The 27,323-nt window shown below is 47.3% G+C and overlaps 1 protein-coding gene across 1 annotated transcript; it reads left to right on the plus strand.

Moving 5' to 3' along the window:
• Window positions 1-26,456, plus strand: RRP12 (ribosomal RNA processing 12 homolog). Its single transcript, XM_015415906.1, has 34 exons — window positions 1-148; window positions 1,442-1,680; window positions 1,952-2,035; window positions 2,478-2,554; window positions 3,511-3,616; window positions 3,992-4,108; window positions 4,520-4,658; window positions 6,961-7,088; window positions 7,377-7,475; window positions 7,564-7,655; window positions 7,744-7,855; window positions 8,081-8,181; window positions 8,290-8,404; window positions 9,143-9,285; window positions 11,244-11,365; window positions 12,612-12,676; window positions 12,793-12,955; window positions 13,476-13,630; window positions 13,768-13,835; window positions 14,199-14,292; window positions 15,090-15,248; window positions 15,395-15,475; window positions 16,462-16,567; window positions 17,587-17,694; window positions 18,010-18,167; window positions 18,571-18,662; window positions 20,979-21,131; window positions 21,290-21,462; window positions 21,633-21,746; window positions 22,830-22,879; window positions 23,128-23,206; window positions 23,641-23,708; window positions 25,499-25,581; window positions 25,898-26,456. The coding sequence occupies exons 1-34, from the start codon at window positions 10-12 to the stop codon at window positions 25,998-26,000; spliced, it is 3,885 nt and encodes a 1,294-aa protein (XP_015271392.1). The 5' UTR covers window positions 1-9; the 3' UTR covers window positions 26,001-26,456.
• The last annotated feature ends 867 nt before the right edge of the window (window positions 26,457-27,323 follow it).

Here is a 27,323-nt window from a genome sequence, read left to right on the forward strand (position 1 = left end):
CCGGTCAGCATGGGCCGTTCGGGAAAGTTGCGCTCTGGCTCTGCCGGTAAACTCAAGCGCTGGCGAAAAGGATGCAGCAGCGACAGCAACCCGGAGGGGCGGCGCTATCGCCTAGCAGCTCGCGGTGGTTTGCTGGCTCCCCGATCAGGTTTGTGGGTCTTATGGCCAGTGGACTGCGCGTGGATGTTGAAGGCAGAGCAAGAGTTTAGGGCGTGATGGGGAAGCATGGAGAACTTTTTGTTCGGCCTGTCTCCGTGGCCGGATTTGGTGTGGTGGAGAGCGGAAACCCTCCCGGGTGATACAGGCCCACATCAAAATCCCCTTACATATGTAAATTGCACTAGGTTACCATGAACTGATTATGTAAATTGCACTGGGTTACCCTGAACTGATTACTCTTCCTAAACTTGCCTTAAGTTTGCCTTGTTGTGATTATATTATGTACGTTATACAGAGCTCTTTAATGGTGTGTTTAAAACCCAATTAAATTCAGAATCTGGCCTGTTTGTGCCGGGGCAGTAGCTCTCTGTAGCTGCTTCTTTCTAACTATTTAACATGGACAGGTTTTGGAATTTGTATTTGCAAGGTTGATGTTGATTTATTTACAGGCATAGTAGTCCTCATAGAAAGTTGTGCTTCAGTCTAGCTTATCTATGGATGCTACAGTCTTGAAGTAGAGAGGCACCTTTTCCTAGTGTATTGTGTGGTCCACATATGATGGGCTCCCCTGGAGTTCTGGCCTATGTGCAGTAAGGCTGATTGTGAGCTGATAGTGCTGGATCTTTGGGCTAATCTGTTAATCTGTTTAGGCAGACTCTTAGCACCTGCGTTTTCAAGCAAGGTCAGATATGTGAACTTTTATGCTCCAACAATTACAGAATTCCATGGGACAATGTTATTTGAGTATCTGCAATAATGGGAGAAGTGCAGTGGTTCATATTCTTAGGAACAAGGTGAGCTCATACCACCAGAAAAATGTATTTATTCAGGATGGAACAGAGGAGATAGAATTCTGTCTGTGCTGGAAAGCAGTCACATTTATTTTGTACCCCATGTTTCTGAGCTATGGTATTAAAAACAGATGCTTCAACTGACGCAGGTGAAGCCCTTGCACATGCTCTGTATAGTGTAGCTGGTATTGGTGACCCACTCGGCGCTCTGGTCTGCAGTGAAAGGGTCAAGAATGTAAAAGGAAAGAAATATCTCTGTTTCTAATAAACAGCAAATTTTGTTTTAAACAGCAGTCTGTTTTGTATGGGAGAGTGGCTGGCTTGTAGGGTGTATAGTAAAGATGGTTTCTCTCAGGGTTACTTGGGGACTGTTTGACTTGTCACTGGCCACTCTGGTCCTTGCATAGCTACAAACCTCCGGCCTTGTAGGGATCCAGTATGGTGTGCTTGTCATGCTAAGACTTAACTGAATGTCTGTTTTTCTCTCGCAGAAAAAAGTGATCTGACTGTGGATGCACTGAAACTGCACAATGAGTTGCAGTCATCGGGACCACTTCCTGCTTTTCGGAATGTGGATGGTGCCCAGCCCTGCATGGAAAGTGATAACAATGCAGAAACTAGGACCCACAAATCTTCAGCTACCTTCTTGAGTGGCCTGAGTGACTGCACCAATCTTACCTTCAGCAGAGTGCAGCGTCTCTGGGAGTCCAACTCTGCTGCTCACAAAGAGGTACCACTTTGGTAAAGGAAGGAGCAGGGCAGAAGTGAGAGGCACCCAGCAATGGCGTTGACAGTTTAAGTGTGTGGGATGGTAGGGAGTTGCTCTGTCAAGCCTCTGCTTGGGTACCACCTTCTGAATCTTTCCTCCTACCAGACTATAGTATGAAAACATTCACAGGGATGGGCATGATGTACCTGTGTGTGTTAGAGGAGCACTGTTAGGGAATCTTACTGAATTGCTTCCAGCTCTCAGTCATGGGCTTTTTATTTATTTGTTTTAGATCTGTGCTGTGCTGGCTGCTGTCACAGAAGTGATCCGGGCACAGGGTGGCACAGAGAGTGAGACAGAATATTTCGGTGCACTGGTGAGTGTCAAGGTTGTGGACTCAGTGGAGTGGGGCTGGCAACCTGGAGCTTCCAGGGCACCAGCGCAGAGTGTGGGTTAATTCAGTCGTCATGATCACAGGACCTAGGGATAATCCTATGTTAATGCTCCGGTGGGTGCATGTGGAGGAGGAAAGTTCTTCCCATCAAGAAAAATGTTTGATCTTTATTGGTCTCCTGTTGTCCTCTTCTGAGAAGGGTGGTGTTAGTTGCCCTCTGCATTTTCCTGTTATCATAGACATGCTGGAGCAGCTGATGCAAATTGTGTTCTAATCTTGTACTAGTAGGGCAAATCACAGATGGGGGTTAATGGCAAGGTTTTCCATGGAGGGGATTATATATCCCCCCCTCTGGGTAGGATGGAGTTCAGGGTGCCTGATCTGCTCTCTAGTTGCCTCACACCACCATACTATGTTTTCACAGATGACAACTCTAGAAGCAGTTGAATCACCAGAATCCATGGCTGCTGTAGCTTATTTGCTGAATCTGGTGCTGAAGCGGTGAGTTTTAAGGACATGAGAAGTGTTCCTGGCCTAGACCAGTGACCCACAATCAGGATGCTTTGGAGGAAGTATAGAATAACTTGGAGGGTACAAATAGAAAATTGTGTTGATTACTTCCAGGATCAAGACTCACTCAGACTTGAAAAAAAGATTTAGCCATTGAATTTGTTTGGCCCTATTGTAAATCCATTGAAACGTTTTTCAATGAGTCAACAAGCTCACTGAATTTACTTTCAGCGTTTATGGTGTCCCATCTTGTCTGGGTGCTTTCAACATAGTAAGACTCCTTAGCAACTTTTGGAACCACTCCTTTCTGATCTTTCCTTGTATTAAATGCATTTTGCATCCTTAATCACTGTAGCCACTTCAGTATTTATTTATTTATTTATTATTTATTACATTCCATTTGTATACCACTCACCCCCTGAGGGCTCTGAGTGGTTCACATTACATACAACACAAGCCAATCCTAACCTAGGGCCACATACAAGGGAGAGAGGGACTAGCCTACCAGGCACCCTTGTAGCGAGTCGTTGTTGTCTGCGGGAGCTCGTCCGACGAAGTTTGCATCTTCCTGGCTGTTGCGACTCCTTCAGGCTTGGACCGAGCGCATGTCCGTGCATGCTCGCTGCTGGCCTTGGATTACATTATTTCCTGTTTTAGATGGGCTTAGAAGAACTGTACCTAGTGTAGCCAGTACCTACTGTAGCCAGTTTTTCAGCGAGCTGAGAAGAACTGCACCTAGTGTTTAAAGTACAGATCTTGTTGTCCAACATTTTGATAGCCCTTGTGGCTTTTTATTAGGTTAAGTGAATGATCAGAGGTCTGGGAATGCAGAAGTGTGGGGTGCCAGTCACTGAGTCTAAATGCAATAGAAAGTGAGACTGCTGAAAGTGTAGCGGAAGGCTTGCTGGTATTCATACTACTATCCCCTTTTTCTACTCCCCTAAAAGGGTACCAGGTCCTGTGCTTATCAAGAAGTTCTCTGATACCTCCAAGGCATTTATGGGGATCTTGGGTTCCCAAGCCTTTGGAAGCTCCACCTCGGCCCTGCGCTGGGTAAGTGTTCCAGAAGGCACCAAATTGGGAGGCAAAAGAAGCATGTATGTTTGCAGAGTGGGAGGACCTGTCATGATTGATGGGCCTCATTCAGAAGTGTGATGTGCACCTGAGAGACCATCACTCAGGGTTCATTTTCTCCAGCTCCATAGGTGGTGGTGGTTGTTTTTCCCCTTAAGCAAAGTGTAGGGAGCACGGTTGGAATTTAGATTATGCTATTGTTGGCTAAAAGGTGCAGGGTGCTGTTCTGTTACTTTGTGTCAGGTATATCAGCAAGTCCAATTGATCTCGTTGCTGAGAATTGCCAGACAAATGTTCCTTGATATTCATCACATACTGGCCACATCAGTCCTTCCTTTGTCTTCTTCCTGTCAGGTGCTCTCCTGCTTAGCCACATTGCTGCGGAGGCAGAATCTAGTAGCTTGGAACTATCCTGTCACAATGCAAGTTTTCCATGGCCTTCTCAGCTTTACTGTCCATGTCAAGCCCAAGGTGAGTCATTGGAGATTTTAGCTCAGCCATGTTGGAGATGTTTGCTGAGCCCCCAGGCATCTGCCTGCTCACGCTGGTAAATTTCATTGCAAACGGACAGTGTGTTTTTTAGTCGCAGATACACAAAATGGCTTGGATCCACCAGAGCCTTTGCATGGGTGGAAAGTTTAGAATTGGACTTTCCATCCACAGGTCAAAATGCTGTTTCTGTGGAGGCAGGGCATGCTTTTCAGGGGGGCACTTGGGGCTGCATCAGGAGGGGGGGGGAGTTGTGTTGCCAGGGTGGACACTTTTCCACATATGGAAAATTTCCAGTAGATCCAAATTCATCCTTTAAGTATATGGAGGGTGAGTTCTGAGGATGCTAGATCCCAGCTCAATGTCCTCTCATGCTCCTCTCCCCTGTTGCAGGTCCGCAAGGCTGCCCAGCATGGTGTTTGCTCCGTCCTGAGAGGCAGTGAATTCATGTTTGGAGATGGGTCTCCCTCGCATCACCCAGCTGCATCCTCGACTGCAAAGTTCTGTGTGCAAGAGATTGAGAAGGCTGGAGGTACAGGAGTGGGGGAAGATCATTCAATGAGAAGTCGTTGCATTATGGAGATCTAGTTTGGAGTATGGAGCCTAGTCTACTATATTTGTTCCATACTCTGTATTGGTTCACCATGCTGGTTTAGATTTGTGTTCCTATTCCTTCTCTGTAGACTCCAGTTACTTACTTAGAGTCTGAATAAGGGGGGATTGCCAGGTTGGTTGTGCTGGGATTCTCTAGTTTGACATAGGTTTTGTTGGGAAGTACTCCCTTCCCTTGCTTCAGTTTGCTGGATTGGATTCTCTGGCTTGACATTGGATATATTGGGCTTGCCACACTGACCTGTGGTTCTGCTGGGATTCTCTGATTTGACATTGGTTCTATTGGGCTTGTTGGTTCTTTTTCCATTAGCAGGCTTTTGGCCAGTGGTTGCTTGCTTTTGTGTTTTTGGCTATTCTTTGCTCTGGTGAAAGCATGGCATTTTTCTTCCCCATAGAAAACAATGGAGGATGGCTGGGGCACCTTGTTCAGGGGCCTATAGAATTGGATCCTTTGGTCCAATTGAAAACTCAGGGGTTCTAAAGTGGACAGGCAGCACCAGCTCTGCTGAAGTTTTGGTGTCATTTGCTTAAAAAAACAACTACCCTAGATCCCTGGAATGATTCTCCAGAGGGAATAATGGATGTGAATAATTTCAGAATCCCAAACAAAACCCAAATCCAAATATTGAATTAGTATTGGAGAGTTGAGTAATCCAGAATATTGATCTTTATACTGTCTCTGAAATCTGGATGTGAAAAATACCATTTTGGGGGGGGTGTCTTTTTCTGGTGCACATCCCTAGTTCCAAGGAAGCAGCTTACTTTCCAAGCCTGTCTTGCAGTCACCTTGTGTAGGAAGACTCTGCATTGTGTCCAAATCACCATGACCAGAGCAGAGGGAGACCTGGGAATGTCTCATCTCCCTCTGCAGACCAGTGAATCTACCCAAATTCTGCTCCAGGGTGATGTCATAGGCCTCTTGGGGAACAGTGGGGTGGCAAAGTGGGGCACATGCAGTGGGAAAGGGATTCCCTTCCACCCGCAGTGGAAGTGCAGATAACACCAGCAGAACAGCACCTCTTGTTCTAGTCATCTGTTAGGTGAGCTCTGTTCTCCACTGCATTGAGCCCTTTGTAGTTGACAGTTATATAGAAAAATCAAGCAAACTCTTGGATGGAACAGAGTTGGCGTTTGCAGAGTAGGTTAAAAGCTTGAGGGTGCTCATGGACCCATCTTTGCTGTTTGAAAATTGACACAGTGGTGAAGAGCACCTTCTATCACTTTCATCTGGTTGCCATCAACTCTTTTCATTCTTAGGATCAGCTAATCTGGCCACACTAATCCATTTTTTGTAACCTTGCAGTTGGACTATTATAATGTGCTGTATGTTGGTCTGCCCTTGATGCAGCATCCGGTTGTTGTCGAGGGGAATGTACATTGCCCATTTTGAAACCGCTACATTGGCTGTCAGTTTGTTTTTGAGTTCAATTCAAGGTGCTGGTTATGGCCTTTGGATATATGGGCCTGTATCTGAAGGTCTGTCTCATATGTTCCTGTGCACCAACGGTGGTCATCAGGTTGTCACCTGCTGGCAGTTTCCTCACTCAGAATGGCCCATCTGGTATTCACCACAGCCCAGGCCTTTTCTGTTGTGGTTCTCACACTGTGGAATGGGCTTCCTGAAGAGGTGGGAGGAGCCTCCTCCCTGGAAATCTTCAGGAGGTGCTGCAGGGCTTGCTTGTTTGCCAGGGCTTTTGGTGGGTATGTATGGCAGGTAACGTTTAAGGGAAGGAGGGAGTCATAAGAACATAAGAGACGCCAATGTTGGATCAGGCCAAAGGCCCATCCAGTCCAACACTCTGTATCACACAGTGGCCAGAAATACCAGTGCCATCAGGAGGTCCACCAGTGGGGCCAGGACATTAGAAGCCCTCCCACTGTTGACCCCCCCAAGCACCAAGAAGACAGAGCATCACTTGCCCCAGAGCCCCTATCTATACCTAGTGGCTAATAGCCACTGATGGCCCTCTGCTCCATATGCTTATCTAATTCCCTTTTGAAGCTGTCCATGCTTGTAGCCGCCACCACTTCCTGTGGCAGTGAATTCCATGTGAATTCCATTCAGGGGGCTTTTTGTTTTTAATCTGTAATGTTTTGATCATCATATTTAAGCTGCTAAGGGGAAAGGTAGGATATAAGTATCTTAATAAAATAAACTAGGGAGTTTCTATGGCTGAACTCTTGGGATGAACAGCAGGACTGACTTTCTCTGGTTCCTCCAGGTGCAAAAGAGGCCACCACCACCTTGCACGTACTCACTCTGCTGCGTGACTTGCTACCTTGCCTGCCTGCCTTATCTGTCAAACCCTGTTGTGAGACTTTGCTTCGTGTCATGACCCTCAGCCATGTGGTGAGTTCCCCTGCCCTCTGTTACTTGCGGTTCTCTGTTGGGGGGGGGTTCCCTACAGTTTTTAGTAGGGAGTGGAACAGAGTGGGGGTAATGGTGCCCAGATGACTTTGGGATCTTATTGTTCATGTGGTCATTCTTGTGGCTTTGACTGTATTCTATTTCTTGTGGGTGGATGGAAGTACTTTTCCTGTCCCTTTGGGATAGATGCTTGAGTTCCCATTTCTCGCTTTGTGGGATCCATGTGAAGATGTGTGCACCATAAGGATTCTTATTTCTTTTCACTCCCAGCTGGTGACGGCCTGTGCCATGAATGCCTTTCATAGCCTCTTTGCTGCCCAGCCGCCTTCATCGTCCCTGCCGGCTGAGCTCAATGCCCAGATCATTACTGTGAGTCCTGCAAAGGTCAGACCAGGCTAGGGTGGGGTACACTCAGCATGGGACACTTAGGCTAACTTCTTGTGCTTTGCTGTACTAGGCCCTATATGACTATGTGCCCAGTGAGGGTGACCTGCAGCCTCTACTGGCCTGGCTGGCTGTCATGGAGCGGGCACATGTCAACCTGGCAAGGTAAGAAGTTGGGATAGTAACGAGGAGGGTTTGGGCGTGGAGGGCCTGCCGTGCAACTGGGCTGTAACCAAGTTCATCTCTGTTGTAGGCTGCAATGGGAGCTATGCTGGGCTCACCTTTCTCGCCTCTTCAGTGCAGCCATGGCCACCTTCCTTTCCCCACACACCCAGGTGGTGTCAGCGGCTGCCCAAACCCTAAAGGTATTCTTACGTTTATCGGCATGATGGCAGAGTTGTGCTTTTGTAGGCTTTCAAAGAAATACAAGGATGGAGAACTTCTGCGGTTCAGCATTGCATGCTGGGGTGTACATGTTCTGTTGGGGTCTCTCTGGACAACTGTAGCCAGCATATGGGCACTCTTGGCCTCTCAGTGGTGTGAACTGATGCTGGTGTCAGGTTGTATCCAAATATATTTGCACTTTGCAGGTTCTGCTCAATGAGTGTGTGGCTCCTCACGTGGCAGAACTGGGGCTGGTTTCCTCTGCCACCCCCTCTGGCCCTTCTGCCCACGTCTGCAAGATGTTCAGGTAAAAGGGTCAGCCCACTAGCTGGTGGGAGGTCTGGGCTGTCTTGCAGCCACCTCTGTTTGTTGTTGGAGGTTGCTTTTGATTAGACATCTGCTCTTCTTCCTGTAGAGCAGTGGAAGAAGGCCTGATGTACCGGTTCCATGGGGCCTGGGCCTCGGTGCTGCAGGTTCTGAAGGCTTTCTTTGAGGCATGTGGGCGCCAGTTTCATCCCATGATGAGAAAGGTAAATGGGACCACGATATTAGTTGACGTTTACCTTGTTGTTAGCTAATGGGATATCGTCCAAGTTTCTGTCACAGCGAAGAGATTATTTGGATATCAGGTCTTGCAATAAGGACTGTCTAATCCCTTATGAACCTGCCCAACCATTATGGTCATCTTGAGAAGCCCTGCTTAGGGTGCCTCCACCTTCTGAGTTCGGGTGGGTGGCAACCCAAGAGAGGACCTTCTTGGTCATAGTACCAAGGCTCTGGGACACTCAGCCCAGGGAAATTTGTCTGTCCCCTTCTGTTGCTGTCTTCTGCTGGCAGGTGAAGAGGTTTTTTTGTTTCGTTTGGTATTTCCTCAGTGATCCCTCCTTCAGATGTTTTTTGTTTTTGTTTTGTATGTATTTTAACTCTTCTTAAAACTCTTAAAACTGTTTTGATGATGTATATTTGGGAGGGGGTTGATTTAAATGGTTTTATAACGTAATTTTATCTTGTATGTTTTAAATTGTTTAACCGCCTTGGTGGCCCTTGTGAGGACAGAATGGTGGGATATAAAATTTGTAAATAAATAAAAATAACATTTCTGAGCTACGAAATTACTGAAGTGAGGAGGTACAGTGTGAGGATCCAGGGGTCAGTTATGGGAAGATCAGAAAACACGGGGGAAATTATTTTGTATATCTTGGTGGCAAGTACTTCCTACTGTGTGACCCTCCCCTCCCCCTTTCTTTATCGCTTCCCTTCTTCTGCAGTGTCTGCAGTCCTTAGCTGACTTACGGGGCTCCCCACACTTTCCCCACACCATTTTGCTTGACCAGGCTGTGGGGGCTGCTGTGGCTACCATGGGCCCTGAGGTGGTGCTGCAGGCTGTGCCCCTAGATATCGATGGAACAGAGTAAGTATGACCTCTGTCTTTGTGGGCTTGGGAGCCACAGCCTGTGGCAGGGTTGTGACGTCATTCTATGTCCTTACTATCTCCCCCACCCTCCTTTCCTTTGATTACACCTTACTCTGTTTTGACTTTGGTGCTTGTTTGTTTTATGTATTGCATTAACTTTGTGGAGAATGCAGTTAGGTAATAAATACCTTAAATATATCAGTAATTTTGGTGCACATGTGGGGCAGGGGCCCACACACTGGCCGGCAAGCACCTTTTCATGTGTTGGCAAGAGCTGCAGAGCCTGGACAAAAGTGTGGAGGAGGCTCCACCTGACAGTCTTTGCACCTTGGAGAGGCTAGGCACAGTGTGGAGCTGGGAAGGAGGAATGGAGGCTTGCCTGAGCAGTTGCACTCGGCCACTGAGCAACTTGTCACACCAGATTTCAAAAGGTGCTCCATGCTAGGCAGACCCTGGCCTCGCCCTCTCAGGAGAGGAACATACCTGGTTAAGAGCACAAATTTGGGGTAGCTAACACGGGAAGCAAGAAGCGCACAGATTCCTGTATGTGGCAGAAAATATATAGTGACTATATGAATTTATTTCATTTTTATTTACTTTTTAAACGTTATAGTCCTCCTTCCTCCCAGGGGCTCAAGGTGGATTGCACATAGGGAGTCAGTACGATCGACCAAAATGGGACATTCAATAACAAGCACATTAAGATTGCAGGAGTTTCCCACCTCCAGAAGGAACTGAAGTACAGCATAAGTATTCACATGACGCATTAGGTGGTACAGAAATTACATAAATAGGATCCTACTTCCAGTAAGACATACACAGCGGTGTAGATCGCAGTCCCCAGTCATTTATCCAAGCAAGTTTGTAAAACCCTTTTGTGAAGTGTCACCCTATTACCTGTGCAGAAAAACTCTCTGGAATAGTTCAGTTTTGCGTAGCTTGTGGAAAGCCAGGAGTGTGGCGCCTTCCTGATCTCCTCGGGCAAACTGTTTCACAAGGTGGGAGCAAGCAGGTGTACAGGGAGTTGTTGAGTTTGCTCATTGGCAGGTTGGCACCTGCGGAAGCCTCTGCTGACTTGGGTGAAGTTGTTGTGGCGGATCATAGGGAGAGAGGCAGTCCCACAAATAAGAGGGCCAAGGCCATGAAGGGCTTTGTATGCAATAGACCGTACCTTACACTGAGCCTGGCAACAGACGGGCAGCCAATGAAGTGTCTGCAGAAGGGGAGTCATATGCACGCTCTGTCTGTGGTGAAGAACGTGAGAGAGAGAGCGCAATTATATATAATTGCCAAGGTCCACACCCTGAGTTCTCAGTGTTGTATAGTGCCACAGTCCTCTGGTCTGCCTGTCTTTGATTCTTTTCTGGGGCGGTGCTCAGTAACTGGGCAGTGGAGGGCTTTGCCTTTGTTTGCTCCGTCCTCCCTCAGGGCTGGTTCTCCAGTGAGAACAGGATTGTCAGAAATCTCCTCCCTTCTCCAGCCATCCTTCCTTGTTCAAGGAGTCTCTGGCTGGGAGAGAAGGTTGCCACACAGCTTGCAAAAGTGCTTGATTATGGTAGAATTGTGACTCTCTGATCATGCCTATGCATTGGGTTGCGCTTTGCATCGTAGCTGTCTGGTGATATCCCACAGTCCGGGGATTCTATTTCATGTTGTAAGATGACGTATGGCATGGAGGGTGTGCCAGACGATCTGGAAAGAGTGCCCTTTTAATCTCTGTTACATCTATTTGTGCCATCCAGCCTCATACTCCACCCTCATGTAGTGAGGGTGTTCACTACATGGGGCTTTCACACCTCCAGTGGCTTATGGGTTGTTTGTGACTGGAAGCTGAAATCACTAGAGAGGACACAATAAAGTGCCCAGATCGATGTGTCTGATGACAGTGTTTCCTGTGTCCGCTTACGTTTACATGTTATGACTTTATTCTCTCTGCCACCCACCCTTTTCCATAGGGAGACACTGGATTTCCCTCGCAGCTGGCTCCTTCCTGTGCTTCGGGACCATATCCATGATGCACCTCTTGCCTTCTTCTGCACTTACTTCTTACCACTAGCTACCACTCTAAAAAACAGAGGTAATTGAGTGTGTGGGGGAATTAAACCCAGAGCACAAATGCACAGACCCCAGGAGAGAATGAGAGAAGCCCGATTTCTGGGTCTAAGGATTGCATTAGAACTATGCAAACAGCATGGGGAAACTGCCACTGGCAAATCTGTCATATTCTATCAGATTCTGAAAATAAAAATCAACCTCTTAAGATAAACACTGTCCCTAGATATCAGTTCAGGACTTGGCTTGCTGAATGCAGAACACAAAAATTGTAGGAGCAAAAATTCAAAATGTCAGGTCACATAGTGATTCATATGTTGCAGTAAACTGTAATTAGATGTTTCTCGGGCACAAGCACAGCTTGTTGCTAGGACCTTGTGCTTCTTCCTCCTCTTGCACACGGAGCTTGGTTGAATACTTCCCAGTTTGCTCAAGCTCCATATTTCTGTTTCTCACTTCTCCCTTCCTTTCCAGTAAACAGTCTCAGCTCCTGGGTGTGTGGCATAGAGGGTAGAGTGTCAGGCTGGGATCTGGGAGACCCAGGTTGAAATCCTTACTCTGCCACGGGGGTTTGCTGGGTGACCCCTGGGCAGTCACACACTCTGTGCCTAACCTACCTCAGAGGTTCTTGTGGGGATAAAATGGAGGAGAGGAGAACAGTGTAAGCCAGTTTGGTGTAGTGGTTAAGTGCGCGGACTCTAATCTGGGAGAACCGGGTTTGATTCCCCACTCCTCCACTTGCACCTGGCTGGATGACCTTGGGCAAGCCGTAGTTCTGATAAGAGCTGTCCTTGAAAAAGAGCAGTTTCTCTCAGAGCTCTCTCAGCCCCACCTACCTCACAGGGTGTCTGTTGTGGGGAGGGGAAGGGAAAGGAGCCTGTAAGCTGCTCTGAGACTCCTTTGGGTTGTGAAGGGCAGGGTATAAATCTCCTCCTCCTTCTCCATTGAGGAAAAAGGTGGGGTATAAATGAAGTAAATAAAATAATTTATGTTTGTGCCTACTTGCAGTTTAATGACTGTTGTCTGAATGCAGCCAATTTTTCCTCAGGATTTAATTTATATTTGCAAATTGTGGCATAGGAATATTTGGTATTGTGCCTGAATTCACGAAGCAGCTGGTTTCTGCTCAGGTCTACGCAGACACCTGGCTCTGCTATAGTACATTCTATGCAACAGAAGAGCATTTTCATTGTTCTTTTCCCAGGTTAATCTCTTGTAGCAGCTTTGTCTAACCACCCTGTGGTCATAACTTCTCCCTTGTCTCTCTGTAGCCACAACCCTTGCACAGGCAGAACAGCACTTAGAAGCCAAGATCTATGATACTCTGCAGTGCCAGGTGAGGAGGGGCACCTCCACAGCTTTGCATCCTGTCTTTTTATGACTTTGTGGGTGAGGTTTGGGGTGCTGCCTAGTGGTGGTCAACTATGCTAATCTGCCCCTCTCTGCCTCTAGGTCTGGAACCTCCTGCCCAGTTTCTGCACCCACCCTACGGATATAGTCTCCTCGTTCAAGGGAGTGGCACGCACCTTGGGAATGGCCATCAGTGACCGATCCGATCTGCGGCTTATAGTTTGCCAAGCTCTTCGCAGGCTAATAAATAAGGGTTGCCAGACAGGTGAGGTCTCTTTGTGAGAGAGGTGTCTGCACCACTGCCCTCCACCATGAACTCATTGTGGCTGGTGGCCGTTCTGGATTGGTTCAGCTTCCTGCTGGAGAGCAAGAATGGAGAAAGGAGGGAGCAGGGGCCGATCCATGCCTGTTCGTAGGATGCACCATTTAGTCCTTTTTTGGGTTCCCCTGTCTTTGCTCTGTGTAAAGGAATATCCTTCTGTGTTCCTCCGGCTCCTCCTGGAGATAACAGCTTACAATATAACAAAATGTCATTTTATCAGCTGCCATCTTTCTCCTTCTCTTGCAGTGGAACAATGCTGCATCTGCCTAGCATTTTAATCCCAGACAGAGAACAACCTGTGTTATGTTTATTTATTTAATTTATTTATTTAAATTTATATCCTGCCCTCCCCACCCTCTGGCATCCTTAATGATGTGTGTCTGCACTGGATGAATATCTGGAAGTATCCTTCTGCATCTCTATCTGGCCTTTCAGCCTTGCTTTCCTCTGCCTCTGCTTGTAGATGCTGAACGTGCTGAGGTCGGGCGCTTTGCAAAGAACTTCCTGCCCATCCTGTTCAATGCTTATAGCCAACAGGATGCTGCCACTGAGAGCCCTGTGCAAAGACGTTCTGTGCTGGACACTATCCGAGCCTATTTGACAGTCACAGAGCCTCAGGTGAGCAGAGTGCTGCAAAAAATAGGGCACAGGTGCCACTTGCTGAAGGGCTAGGATGGAGACCAGTATCTGTTGGTGGATCTTCAAACTGTGTGTCAGGAAAGGGCCTAAGAATGACAGCCTTGTCTCTGTGGCAGATGGTGTGTGGATTCCTGGAGAAAGCTACTGAGAAACTGACCAGCCCTGATAGTTCAGAGTTTACCAGGTAAAGCCCAGCCCCTAGTTGGGGTCCAGTTTTTCCTGTACTTGGATGTGCATGGCCTTTCTGGTCCTGACCCTCCTCAGTAGGTGTGGGACTTGATAGTTTATACCAATGAGCAGCCTGTAGAGCTCCTGTAATGTTTTGCTCCTTTTCTGAGACCCCTTATATGGAACACCTGTAATGGCACCTTTCTGTAGTGTTCTGAGATGACATGTGTTCCGTTGCCTCGTTACCTTCCTTAGTGTTTCCTACTTGTTTTCCTAGAAAACACCACAGTTCCCTTCTCTGTTCCAGGGAGAAGGAGCAGAGTCATAAAGATGCTTAGCTCTGTGTTTATTTTTGCTAACAGTGTTTTCCCTGCTGCAGGCTCTCCATTAAAGACCTTATTGTAGCCATGGCTCCCTATGTTGATGAGAAATCTCTGAGTTCTCTCTATGGTATCATCCAGCCCTCCTTGCAGGTGAGCTGTCCTGTCACTGACCTGTCACAAACTTCAGGCGGACTGTCTTCTCTGACTATATGGAGACGTCCAGATTAATATTGCCAGAGTGGGGGCGGGTGGAGGAAGCAGCATGTGTCCTTAGATATAAAGGGAATGGATATCCCCCTCCATTTAGAGAAGACTCCAGTTACAGGGCTGTGGAAAAGGTTGGCAAGTCTAGTGGAAAGAATAGCTTGAGCCTATCAGTATTTTCCTGGGGCCACTCCTGCCCTCTGAAGCTGTGTTGGTGCTGTAGAAAGCCTTTGTGTAGGATGTGTTAGCTGTTCTAGCCACATCTGATCTGAGAAAGACTCTTTTGTTACCGGTGCTGAATACCTGGTCATCACTGATTCGTGTCAGATGCCCGTCCTCGTGCAGATTCTTTGCCATTTAATTGATGTTTTTAGACATTTCCCCAGTCACGTTGGAATCCATTATCTGTGATTTGCTTCCCCGCTGCAGAGAAAATGTTCAAATGACCCAACCATGTGATGCTAAAGGACCAACCATGTGGGTCTCTCAGATGGAATTAGCACTTTCAGGTGATGCCGTTTCCACTAGAGAGAACCATACGATCCATCTCAGCCACATGGCTCATTGGGACTTAGCAGTTCCCATCTGAAGGGAACAATAGCCTCCTTCTTGGTGTTGGACTTGGAGTCCCTTTCTATTTTTCCTAGTAGAATAGGGCAGGCAACTAAGGATGAGAGGTGTCTGTGTTGGTGTATGCATAAAAATTGTGTCTCTAAGATTATCTGTCTGGTTCAAATGCCTAGAACAAAGACCATGGGATCCAGAAGAAGGCGTATCGGGTACTGGAGGAGGTGTGTGCCTCTGACCGGCCTGCGTGTCAGAACTTTGTGCGAAGCCATCTGAAGGAGCTGCAAAGTACTCTGCTCAGCTCCTTGCCCAGTGCTGCCTCACCTGCCAAGAGGGTAAGGAGGAGACATTACTGCTTTGCAAGGTGAAATGGGGAAGACGCTGAGAGTGGTCTTGTGAGAAGAATGGCAGAGGCACTGAAGGATGTATTCTGGGTGCTGTCATTTTTCTAATCTTGCACTCTGTCATCCTTTGTTCCCAGCCCCGGCTGAAGTGCCTCCTCCATGTTGTCAAACAGCTCACAGCAGAGCATGAGGACTTTGTCACTGCCCTGGTGCCAGAGGTGAGGTGGAGCAAGAACAGGAAGAGAGGGAAGCGGATGATATGCTGGCTCTCCAAAGACAGGGAGAAATGTCACTCTTGGCCTAGAATGTTGGAGTGTGCATGGAGTGGAATCTTCATCTTGAAATGACCCCAGTTTATCTATGTACTATCAGCCATGTGTGGCCACAGTCTGCGGATAGCTGAATCGGTGGATTGGAGCCACACACAGGCTAAGGAGAGTCTTTCTGCACACTTGAGGGACTCCCCAGGTGTTCAGAAAAATCTGAAATGTTTTAAACGATACACAGAGGTTAAAATCCCCTGAAAAGTAATGTTCTTTGTGCTGAGAATGCGCTTTCCTTAACTGTGAACCAGGGCAGGCTATTCGGGAACTGCTCCTGGCCCTGCTGCTGCAGCTGGTGCTGGAAGCCATCCGGGGCCGCATTGCAGTGCCTGGGAGAGTTTTGGGACCCTACCGTAGGAGCAGCAGGTGCCAGGCGCTGCTCTAGGCTGAGCAGCAGCAGGCACTGAGAGCTGCTCTGGGCTCAGATTGGCTCCCAGACTCTGCCACTGCTGGGCTCCAAGGTGGGTGGTTGGGCTGGACTCGCAAAAGGGGGGGAAGAGATCCCCCTGCATGTTTCCTGGGCCCCCACTTGTATATTCTGGAAACCCACACCTCACCGGAACAGAAATGGCATTTTCTCCTCTTCCACCTTCTTTTACAAAGATAGGCCTATGGCAAATGCAACTGGGGACATACCACTCTCTTCCCCAGTTTATTCTGCATCTTTCACCTTACTGACAACAGATTATTTCTCATGCCAAATCAATTTGTAGTAATCTAAATTTTCCTCCAACTGAGATCCTAGCAGTTTCTCATCTTCTGCTTTGTGGGAAGAGGATGGGCATCATGTCTTGGTGTTTCAGGCTGTCTGTGGTGGGAAAACTCCTAGGCCCAGCACAGAATAGTACAAGGATGCTGATGCGTATCTTTGCTGTCTCCAGGTGATAATCTGCACCAAGGAGGTGTCCGTGGGTGCCCGCAAGAATGCTTACAATCTGCTAGTAGAGATTGGTCATGCCTTCCTGAGGTTTGGCCCTACTGCAAGCGGTGAGTCCTCCTGGTTTCCCACACTGGGATGCTGCATGAATATGCTGGGATGCGGGGGAGGGGTGCTACTTTCCCCATGTTCACTGAAGTCTTTGCTAGCTCCTGTCGGTTTTACTACCTCTGGTGCTGCAGTCACAGTTACCACCACCACCCCCTTCAACTGAGCTTTATAGCCTTGGATGTATCTTGTTTTGGGTTGTGTTTGGCTCAAGTTTTCCATTAGATTGCTGGGTTGTGAGACTTGAACAAATAAAGCAAACTTGCACACATTCTGTTGTACATAATTCTGTTACCATGGGAAGAAGGAGTAAGCTATGCTGAATACTCAACCAGCCATCTGATCTCTAATAATCCTACTTGGCTTCCTCTTTACTTACTGAGATTTCATTATCAGCCATTGTCTCACGTTGATTCAAGATTATTATTATAGCAACTACAAATGGTGAGATTTTTTTTTTTTTTAAATCTCAGGCTGTTAATTTTGCATCTGATGCTGTATTCCATGCTGTAGCAGCACAGTCACTAAAAGGCAGAATACACTTAGCTCTGCCTGTGACTAGTGTTTTGTGCACCTTGTTTGCTGTTCTTATGTTGCAGAGAGCAGAACTTGCCCAACAACCTCTTGTTTTCAGAGGAAGGGTTTGCCGCTCTTCCCAGACTGCCTTGTTGCTGCTGTGGCTGTTTCCTGTCCCCTTCCCCCATGTTGTCTACCAGAGATGGATCTCTGTGCCCTCCCTTTTGTCCTCTGATGCACCAGAAGAATTCAAAGTTGCTTGAGGATGTGATTCTTCTCTCTGTTTCCAGGGTACCTGGATTTAGGCAATGACTTGCTGTGCCTTAAATTCTCTTTCTTTTTCATGGAGATTTCTCTACAGTTTTAGTCTACCTTCTCCAAGAATTGCTTAGGCCCTGGTGTTAGCATGCTATATGGGGGTTGGGTGTGCCTTACTCTTTCTTAAGCTAACTGGGACAAGACAAGATTGGGATCCTCTAATACCCAGTTTTTCAATTCCCATTAGATGCTGTGCAGCGCTACCTTCTCCTGGTCTATGCAGGCTTGACTGGCTCGGTTACCATGATGAGTTGCACTGTTCTTGCTCTTGCCCGGCTGCTCTTTGAGTTCAAAGGTGAGCAAACCTGGGTGCCAAAAGCTGACTGGATGATGCTAATAGCCTCATAAACTGGGAATTGGCCTTCCCACAGGGATTGGTTAGGAGCCTTTGAGCTGAGTTTGTGCAAAGATGTGTGTTTCTGTGAGGAGATGTCTCTAGCTGTATGCAGCCTTCATTCCAGGACTGTGAGGGCTGGTTTGTAAATGCATGGGGGGGGGGGGGGGAATCCTGCAGGACGGAAAACACTCTGACATGAGTCCAGAGCTGCGGACGGGAGGGGATCTGAAGCATTGGAGCATGCCTCTCCTAAGCCAGTCTGTTGCCCTGCAGAACATATCAGCCCAGCGGCCTTAGAGCAGCTCGTGCAGCATATCTGCCTCTTGGTAGGCTCACGGACACGAGATGTCGTCAAATCAGCCCTGGGCTTCCTCAAGGTGGCACTGTTGCTCCTGGACGTCACGTTGTTGGGACGGCACCTGCAGACCATGGTGAGGTGGGAGTGGCATGTTTGGGCCAGGCTGTGGGAAGGGGGGGGGGTTTCTGGAAATGAGTACTTTCAGCTTGCCTGTCTTTTAATTTTCTTTAAAAGGATGGAGTTGGGAAAGTACTTTAATCGATTAATCCTAGCCGTGCCTCACAGAAGGTTGTCTAGAACTTGGCACAGACGCATGTGTGTGTTGGAACTGCTGCCCTGTCCTTACGCCAGTCCCCACAAGACTGCTCTTAGAAAGTAGTGGGAGCCATCCCTGGAGGAAGGGAATGAGTGGGAGGGAGGGATCTAACACTGATGAATCTTGTTTCCTAAGTGGTGTGATTGGCGGACTTGGAGGGGGGGGCACATAACTTTATGACCATCTGCCCAGAGTTCTGATGCCAGTTTTCTGCTTACAGCTGGAAGCCGTCGGAGGCATGAGTGATGACATGAGGCGGCACTTCCGCATGAAGCTGCGAAACCTTCTCTCCAAGCTGATCCGCAAATTTGGGTTAGTGCCAGGATTGGTGGGAGGACGACAAGTAGGATGCAAAATGTCGAATGGCGATTGAGAATTGATCAGAATCGTTTTATTGAAGGTTGTGAGCTGCCCTGTGATCCCGGGGGAAAGGCAGAGTTGAAGTCTGAAAATCAAAATCTTCAGACACACACTACGTTGCCCCTGTTTGCTCTGGCACACTTTCTGCCCAGAATAGCTTTGCCTTGGACTGTGCCACCCTGCATTAAGGCACACACTTAGTCACACTTTTGAGACTGACAAATAGGTTTGAAAGGCTGCAGACGGCAGAGACACACTTGCACTTACCGTTGGGAGCATTTTGGCTAGCCAGGTGGCCAGACGTTGCTAGGGGCTGCCTCTCTTCACCACCCACCATTTGACACTGCATGGAGGAGGGGATAGCCTTGCTCTAGGCTGAGATGCACTCAAGAGCAGCAGTAGAGATTCTGCCCTCTTTGCAGTGTTTCCCACCACAGTGTGAGATGTGCGAATGAGGTCATTGTAGAGGAGTGGGAGGAGGGACACTGTCAGCCTCTCACCTTGTGCTGAGCTGGGAGACGCTCCAAAAGCACAGTGTGAGGTGAGATACTGATCCCTTTTTTTAGAGGACAGGCAGGCTCATTCGCATCCTGCTGAGCCGGGAGGCGCTCAGGTTCTTATCTCTTCTGAGCTTACAAGGTGGCTGGCTGGCTGGCTGACTCCCATCTGCTCCCAGAGCTTCCGCATGCAGAGGATTCAGGGGAGCAACTGAGTCTGTTTCTTCTGCACAGGCCAATAGAAAGCAAGATACCCTTCCTGTCATTGAACTGAAGAGGCATATCCATCCCCTCTCTTTAAAACAGTCTTGTGTATTTTGGCTTGTGCCTGAGAATTGTATTTTGCTGCCACCAACTCTTTTATGCTATGCTAATAGCTTTGCCCCAGGTAGGAACAGCCACCACAGGGGTTCTTGAGGCCGTGTCCCTGGATAATGTAGCTCATCCTCTCCCACCCAAGTCTGTCTGGGCACAGGGTTTTCTCAACCTTCCTCCATGCAGAGCCAGTTTGGTGTAGTAGTTAAATGTGTGGACTCTAATCTGGGAAAACCGGGTTTGATTCCCCACTCCACCACTTGCACCTGGCTGGATGACCTTGGGCAAGCCGTAGTTCTGATAAGAGCTGGCCTTGAAAAAGAGCAGTTTCTGTCAAGAGCTCTCTCAGCCCCACCTACCTCACAGGGTGTCTGTTGTGGGGAGGGGAAGGAAAAGGAGTTCTTAAGCTGCTCTGAGACACCTTTTGGTAGTGATGGGCAGGGTATAAATCCAGTCTCCTCCTCCTCCTCTTCTTCTTCTTGGTTTTTTCCCATAAGTAGCATTATAGAATAAATAAGCTTGGGGGGGGGGCTTACAGGATCACACCAGACCAGAGCACTTGAATCTAGTAAGGTACCTTCACTGACAGTGGTCAGAGATGGCAAAGCACCAGAGCACAAGGCAGCACATGGAAAAACACAAAAGTTTTTAAACTACAGATCTAACTTTAATGTGGTGTTATGCTAAACTTGTACTAATACTTAAATTACTAAGCCTGAAGACAATTATTTATTTCTGATTAACTTGATGAATTGCAGTTTCCAAAGGAAATGAGCACAAGCTGGCTTCTTTCCAAGGCATGCTTGCTTTTTTCAAAGAAATCCTGAGGAAGTGCTTCAAGGGGCACATGCTTTATTGAGCTTTTAGGTTGCTAAGTTAATTTAAGATGCTATTTTAAGTTCAATCCATGCTAAGTTTTCTTATTGACAGCAGATCCTTTGGACAAAGTGACACAGATTTTTGCTACATCCCAGGGTACGGGTGGGCAATTTAGGTAAGGAATAGGTAAATGTTTGGGCAAAAGGGGGATTATTATTTTGAGATAATAGGATTGAACTGGAACATTTATAAAGCCAGAAGCTGTGTATGTGGTTTCAGAAAAAAGGGATGAATCCTTCCTGATCCATTACACTCTCGACCTCCTCATCCCTTCTGGAGGAAGATAGTCTTTGTGGTTGTCTGCAAATATGGATTACCTGGAAGAGATTTCTCCTTTCATTAGTCATGACCTGTTTTTAGCAGTTACTGCTAAACTTTTTGCAGGTTTTTTCTACCGTCACTTTCACCTGACTCTCTGTCCAGTGTTGGATGTTAGTAAGAGGAGGCATAATTTGTCACAGGCCAAAAGCTTTCCATGTCCCATGACCTTAGCTGAACTTGTCCAGCAAGGAACCTGTTTGGGTGTGCCTGGTGTGGCTGGCTTCTGTGGTACTGATCTCTCATCTTCATCCCCTAGCTTTGACCCTGTGCAGGCTTTGCTCCCCGAGTCATATCGCAAGGTGCTGCTGAATATCCGCAAGGCTGAGGCAAGGAATCGCAAACGGCAGGCACTGAAACGGGCAGCTGATTTTGTGGAAGAGGACAGACCAGTGAGGTCCAAGGGAGACAGGTATGGAAGTGGTATAGGTTGAAGCTGAGAAGTGTTGCCTTTTCAAGGTCAGGACAGGAGGGATTTCTGGCCTCAGAAGTACTTTGGGAGCAGAAGTGTGCCGTGTGTCCCTGACCCTTGACTGACTGAGTGCTCCATGCGTTGCCTCCCACCTGCAGCATGGAGGAGGTACTGGGAGACTCAGACTCTGACTTGGAAGACGACAGCAAACAGCATGATGGTAAAGAGACCAGGAAGGCGTTGCGGCAGAGAACCCAGGCCTGGCTAAAAGAGGGAGAAGGCGATGAGCCCCTCAACTTCCTGGACCCTCATGTGGCACACAGGGTTCTGGGTAAGGACCAAGTGGTGAACTCGGACTGCTGGAGGCCTTTATCCATCCCGCTGCTGGGTAGCAAGATGAAGACAAGACATGCATAGCTGTGTGGGGAGGGGCAGGCTGGATGCTCTGCTCCCACATAAAGCCTTTGTACTCTCTCTTCCCCCCCCCACCCTCCCATGCAGCTACCAAGCCAGGCACTGGTAAGGCTGGGAAAGTCAGCCATGACTTCAAGGTGTCAGCTGATGGGCGCCTTATCATATGTGAAGATGAAGTGGAAGAGGAAGAAGAGACTAAAGGTACTGAGGAATGTATTCAGTTGGGGAATTTGGGTTTTCTGGTAATGGACTATTGAATTCTGAGCAATGTTCCCTCTAAGCTGTAGAATCTTGTGAGCAAAAATTCTACTTTGTGAGCTACTGGCGTTAAAGTTGTGAGCAACTGACCTGGCTACTGCATAAATTAGTTTGCTCCGGAGCCATCCTTCCTGAGCTAAGACAAAAATGTGTGAGCCAGAGGCTAAGAAATTGTGAGCTAGCTCACACTAACTCAGCTTAGAGGGAACAGTGATTCTGAGTGACATAATTCTACAAATACTGCAGTGCTTGTTTAATGATTTTTTAGTGTTTCAAAGCCTTTATGCATGAACAGCAACTCTGCAAGGTGGATCAGTATTATCATCCCCATATTTGCAAGCAGTGGTGGGCAAAAAGCTGAGAGAGAGAGAGAGAGACAGTCACTTGCTTAAGGTCACATGCTAAGTAGGGTAATGGTTAAGAGTATCAGACTAGGATCTAGGAGATCCAGGTTCGAATCCTCACTCATGCCATGAAAGCTCATAACCTTGGGCCAGTTATACTCTCTCAGCCTAACCTGCTTTACAGGGTTGTTGTGAGGATAAAATGGAGGAAAAGAGAGGAGAATGATGTAAGCCACTTCGGCCCCCTTGGGGAGAAAGGTAGGGTATAAATGAATTAAATAAATAAATAAGTATGTGGTGAAGTTTGAACTGAGGACTTCTGGCTCACCCAGCCACCATACCACAACAGCTTCCATTTCTAGCTACTTTCCCCAGTGCTCTCATATATTCTCTTCATAACTCCATGTCGTATTCTGTGGACAACACAAGCTCCTTTATTGGAGAAAGCTACTTTGTCGAAGTATATTCAAATTTACACAGCTGGAATAATTTATGTTTAATATACAAACTTGGATATTGTGGTTTTTAGAGTGTAGGAGTGTTACAGAACTCAGGATTATAGAACTCAGGGTATATAGACTCACCTTACTGGTGACTCTGATGGGCAAGGTTTAGTTAAAGTGCTACATTCTTGACTGATGTCATTGCTGGGTCTGATATCTCTCTGTCGTCTTTGCTACAGGAGTGGATGAGGAAATGGCAGATCTAATGCAGGAAGTTGGGATCCGAAGTGTAAGTGATGAGCCATGTGGATAGGGGTGAGAGGGAGTCCAGGAAGAAAACCATCTTTACAATGGAAATCACACATACCCAGCACCGCTGAGATGGTTTTGCTCTCTAAATGCTGGAGAAAATTGAGCTTGACTGTCAAATGTTTGGCCTTTGCCAGTCAATATGTTCCAAAGGGATTGGAAGACTCTGAGCCCAGGTGGGAAGCGCAGGTTATTCAATCTAGCTGATGCATGGAATTTCCCTTACAGAAGAAGGCTCAGAAGCGCCGATTCCGAGAAGAGGCAGATGACAAGGAGCAGGATAGTGATGTACAACCACATTACAAAGGTAAGTGTATTTTTATTGGCTGGTGCTGTAGGCTGATGTGCTTACTGCCATAAATTCATTCCCCTGGAGCAGCAACTGGAAAGGGGATGATGTGGTTGCTTAATGCTGAGGCTTAGCTGAGGACCAGTTCGTGTGTTACATCTACCATGCAGTGGTGTGATGGCTGACTCCCAGCTCCATCTGAACACACAGACTTCACTGCCATCTTATGCTTCCACATGTTGCAGAAGCACAACAATATAGTAGTAAACAATCACATGGAGGCCATTTCACACGGTCTCCGAATCACTGAGTGTTGACTGCTAGGCTGCCTACAACTCAGTGGAGGGCTGGGCCAAAACTTTCTTTTGCAGCACAACTGAGATGAGTGAACACATTTCTTCCACTTCTCATTCCCCACACTGCTCCTGTCCTGTTTTGTTCATTGTTTGCAGCTGGAGGGTCTGGAATCCATCGTCCTATTGGCAAGAATGCAGCGCCCGGTGTAGAATACAAGGCAAAGGTAAGATCGTAATACGCTAGGGCTTAGGATCATTGTCTGAGCCAGGGTGTGATAATGCGTATGAAACCATTCACATAGCTATCATAGAAAGATCCTTTTTTTCTGGACTTGTAGAGCCAAATTAGCAATCTGGCTTTCATGCTGGTTATGGGAGTGAAATTGCCTTGGTAATCTTGGTGGATATCCTTCGCTTGGAACGGAACGTAGGGAGTACATCCTTGGTGGTAGTTTTGGCCTCTCTGTGGCTTTCTTGGATGGGATTCTTCTCAATGGTCTGGCTAGGTTAGAACTAGAGAGCAAGGTATTAATGATCTTGGTGGTTCTTGGAAGAGAGTTTTTAGAAGGTGGTGCTAGAAGACTGCTGCTGTACCACTTGGCCCATGTTCTGTGCAGTTCCATAGGGTTTCAGCTTGTCTCCCATGCTGTTCATGAAACTCCTGGTGGAGGTCATTGGGGGATCTGTTGGGGGGGCATCCAGTTACAGCTGACATATGGCGAGTCCGTGGGGTTTTCAAGGCAAGAGACTAACAGAGGTGGTTTGCCATTGCCTGCCTCTGCATCACAACCCTGGACTTCCTTGGTGATCTCCCATCCAGATACTAGCCAGGGCCAATCCTGCTTAGCTTCCAAGAGCTGATGAGATCAGGCTGGCCTGGGCTATCCAGGTTGTGTGGCCAATATGCAGAAGACTGCCCAGGCCGGATGAGGGTACATAAACTTAACCCAGACAAGGTGGGAATAAGGTTGATTAGGTATTTCTCTGGTTCTGGAGTAGGAATGCAATGTGTTGGATGGGTTAGAAATTCACCCTTCATAATGTAGGTTGGATATGCTTTTGGATCTGGATGTGCTTCTGGATACCCCGGTAAAGGCAAGCGGCTAGGAGTGCATTTTACTAACTCCTGAGAACAATCCTAAGCAGGTCTGCTCAGAAGTATGCCCCATTTTATTCAATGGGGCTTACTCCCAGGGAAGTATTCTTAGGATTGCAGTGTATGATTCCCTTATTCAGTCTTTCCAGCTAAACCCGTTCCTGGATCAAAGCCACAACATTTCATAGTGTAACAATATCTAGATGAGACTGCTGTGCCATGCTATGTTGTGGGCTGCTTCTGAAAAGCATTGAGAAGCTGCTGCTGCTCACTGGCTTTTCCAGTTGGTTTCCGTGGCCAATTCATAGGGCTGTTCCTAAAGCCCTGGGCATTTGGCATTTAATAGTTAGGCTTTGTTTCAGCCTTGTTCCAGATTTCATATGGTTTTAATATCTGCATCCTAATCCTGTTACATTGCTTACTGAGTGTCCCATCCTATCGATTGCACTGACTTATCCTGTGTAATTCGCCTTGAGTCTCAGTGAGAAGAACAGACTATAAATAATGCTTTAAAAATAGGGATTTGTGGCATCTTCAAGGAGTGTTACTTGGCAGAGGGTTTGTGGAATCCCCCCCCACACACACACACACATACCCCTTCTTCTTGGGACTTTTCTAAGTAATGGTTCAAGAGCTATCTTATTAGATATACTCCAGCACAGTATTCCAGAGCTCCCACCCTGAACATGGGGCAGCATGTCCACTCCCTTTGAAATAGTTTTTAAACTATGGATCAACAGAGTTCTAACTGAGCCTCATATTTGCAGCAGCTCTGATATAGTGTACTTGTTCTGAATCCCTAGAGATTGTGTCTTTGGATGTAGGGTGACCATTTTGGGCTGAGCCATGCGCTGTAGTATGTCCTGTAATATGCCCGCCAGCCAGCCACTAAGTAATTATCTCTTTCTGTTCCCACAGAAAGGCAAGGGGGATATCAAGAAGAAGGGCCGTCTGGATCCTTATGCCTACATCCCACTGAACAGAGCCAAGCTGAACAGGAGGTACAACATTGGGGGGGGGGGAGTAGAAATGCTTACTGGTGCACATGCCTCTGCAGGGTGAAGGTGTTCCTCTTTCCATAAAACTTTGTCATGGATATGAGAGGGAGAAGAGTGTGTGTGTGATCCTCTGTGTTGGCGCTTTCTGTTCTACAGGAGAGGCTGAAAACTTGGATCTTCCTCAAGTGCCAGTCCAGGGTGGGACTGTTTGCAGCAGGGTTGCAACATCCACACATGTTGCTATGGAGACCTATACATTTGTCTGCTATGCTGTCAGCAGTGCTCGTTCTCTAATCCTTCATGGTTTGTTTCCCTGCAGGAAAAAGGCAAAACTTCAAGGACAATATAAGGGCCTCATGAAGGGGGCCCAACGTGGGGCCCAGGCTGGCAAGAGGCAGCGCAAGAAGCAGCCCCACTTCTAAAGGAGAAAAGACTCATGAAAACTCTATCAAGGCAACTGGTCATTGCCACTATACAACCTGAGCTGCTGTCTGCAAGTAGAATCTGATCTCACATCTTGCACATGGGCCATGTACGTGTGCAGACTTTTTCCTCTGTAGGCCAAAGGAAGATCCGTTGAATATATACGTATCATCACAGTCTTTCTCTGCTACTTAAGGATCTGTGCAGTTGGGCTGTTTCCTCCAAAGGGCAGTTCTGCAGTTCAGCCTACCCAAACTGCTTATTTACTGGTGTGTGTGCGAGAGAGAGAGAAGATGACATGATTGCCTACTCTAATTTTTGTATATCAAAAATGAGAGCTCACGGGAGGAGATTGTATAAATATGAAGACACTCTGTGAATGAATTACAAACAAAAGCAGAAAACTTATATTGTATGATACAATTCAAACAATTTTTTGTTAAATCTTTCTTAAAGAACCCTTATATATATTTTTAAAGAGCTAGGATCAAAAAGTACTTAATACAAAGGGAGAATACAAGCTCTAATTGTATTCTCCCTTTGTATTAAGTACTTTTTGATCCTAGCTCTTTAAAATACATATACAAGGGTTCTTTAACAAAGATTCCAAATTGTTTGAATTGTATCATACAATATAAGTTTTCAGTTCTAATTTTTGAGCAATAAATGCTGTTAAACCCAGATGCAGCAGAAGCTGGTCTAATAAAAACTTCTCCCTTCATCTGTTTTTCTCCATTTGGTTTGACGAGTACCAGAAACATTCTGGCAGCTATTTGTGAGAACTCACCAACGTCTTTCCTGAGTCTCAGGGCATATTCTGTAATAGAGGGTAAGAATGGAAGTGAATAGCAAAATTGGTGGGGGCTGTTCCCTAGGATCAGGGACAGCCAACCTGTGAGAAGCAAGAAATCTTGGTTTCCAAGCCAAACAGTACCTTTTATTTATTTTTTTTATTTACATGAGACTTATATACCGCTCGTAACCCCTAGCGGGTCTCAGAGCGGTTTACAGGGGCGTTCTTTACGAACTTGTTAGCCCTATCTAAGGCCACATACGGGGGGTGGGGGTTCCCTACCGGCACCCTGCGATAGGTCCGCTGCGTTCTTCTGGCTTCTTGGCAGCTCTCCTTCCTCGGCGGTTTTTTCCACTGGTCGGCTGCTTCTTCTTCTCCTTGGTGGGACTGTCTTCCCGGCGCCTGTCTCCGCGTCTGTTTCAGCCTCGGCTCTGTCCTGGCTGGCTCCGCCGCGCTCACAGTACACGTCATCAGACGCCGGCGGCAGTCTCCGCCGCAGTCTTCCACCGCCAGGGATCGCTCGACCGAT

Source organism: Gekko japonicus, unplaced genomic scaffold (genome assembly GCF_001447785.1).
Source record: "Gekko japonicus isolate JY-2015 unplaced genomic scaffold, Gekko_japonicus_V1.1 scaffold59, whole genome shotgun sequence".
In the NCBI taxonomy this organism is placed as follows: domain Eukaryota; kingdom Metazoa; phylum Chordata; class Lepidosauria; order Squamata; family Gekkonidae; genus Gekko; species Gekko japonicus.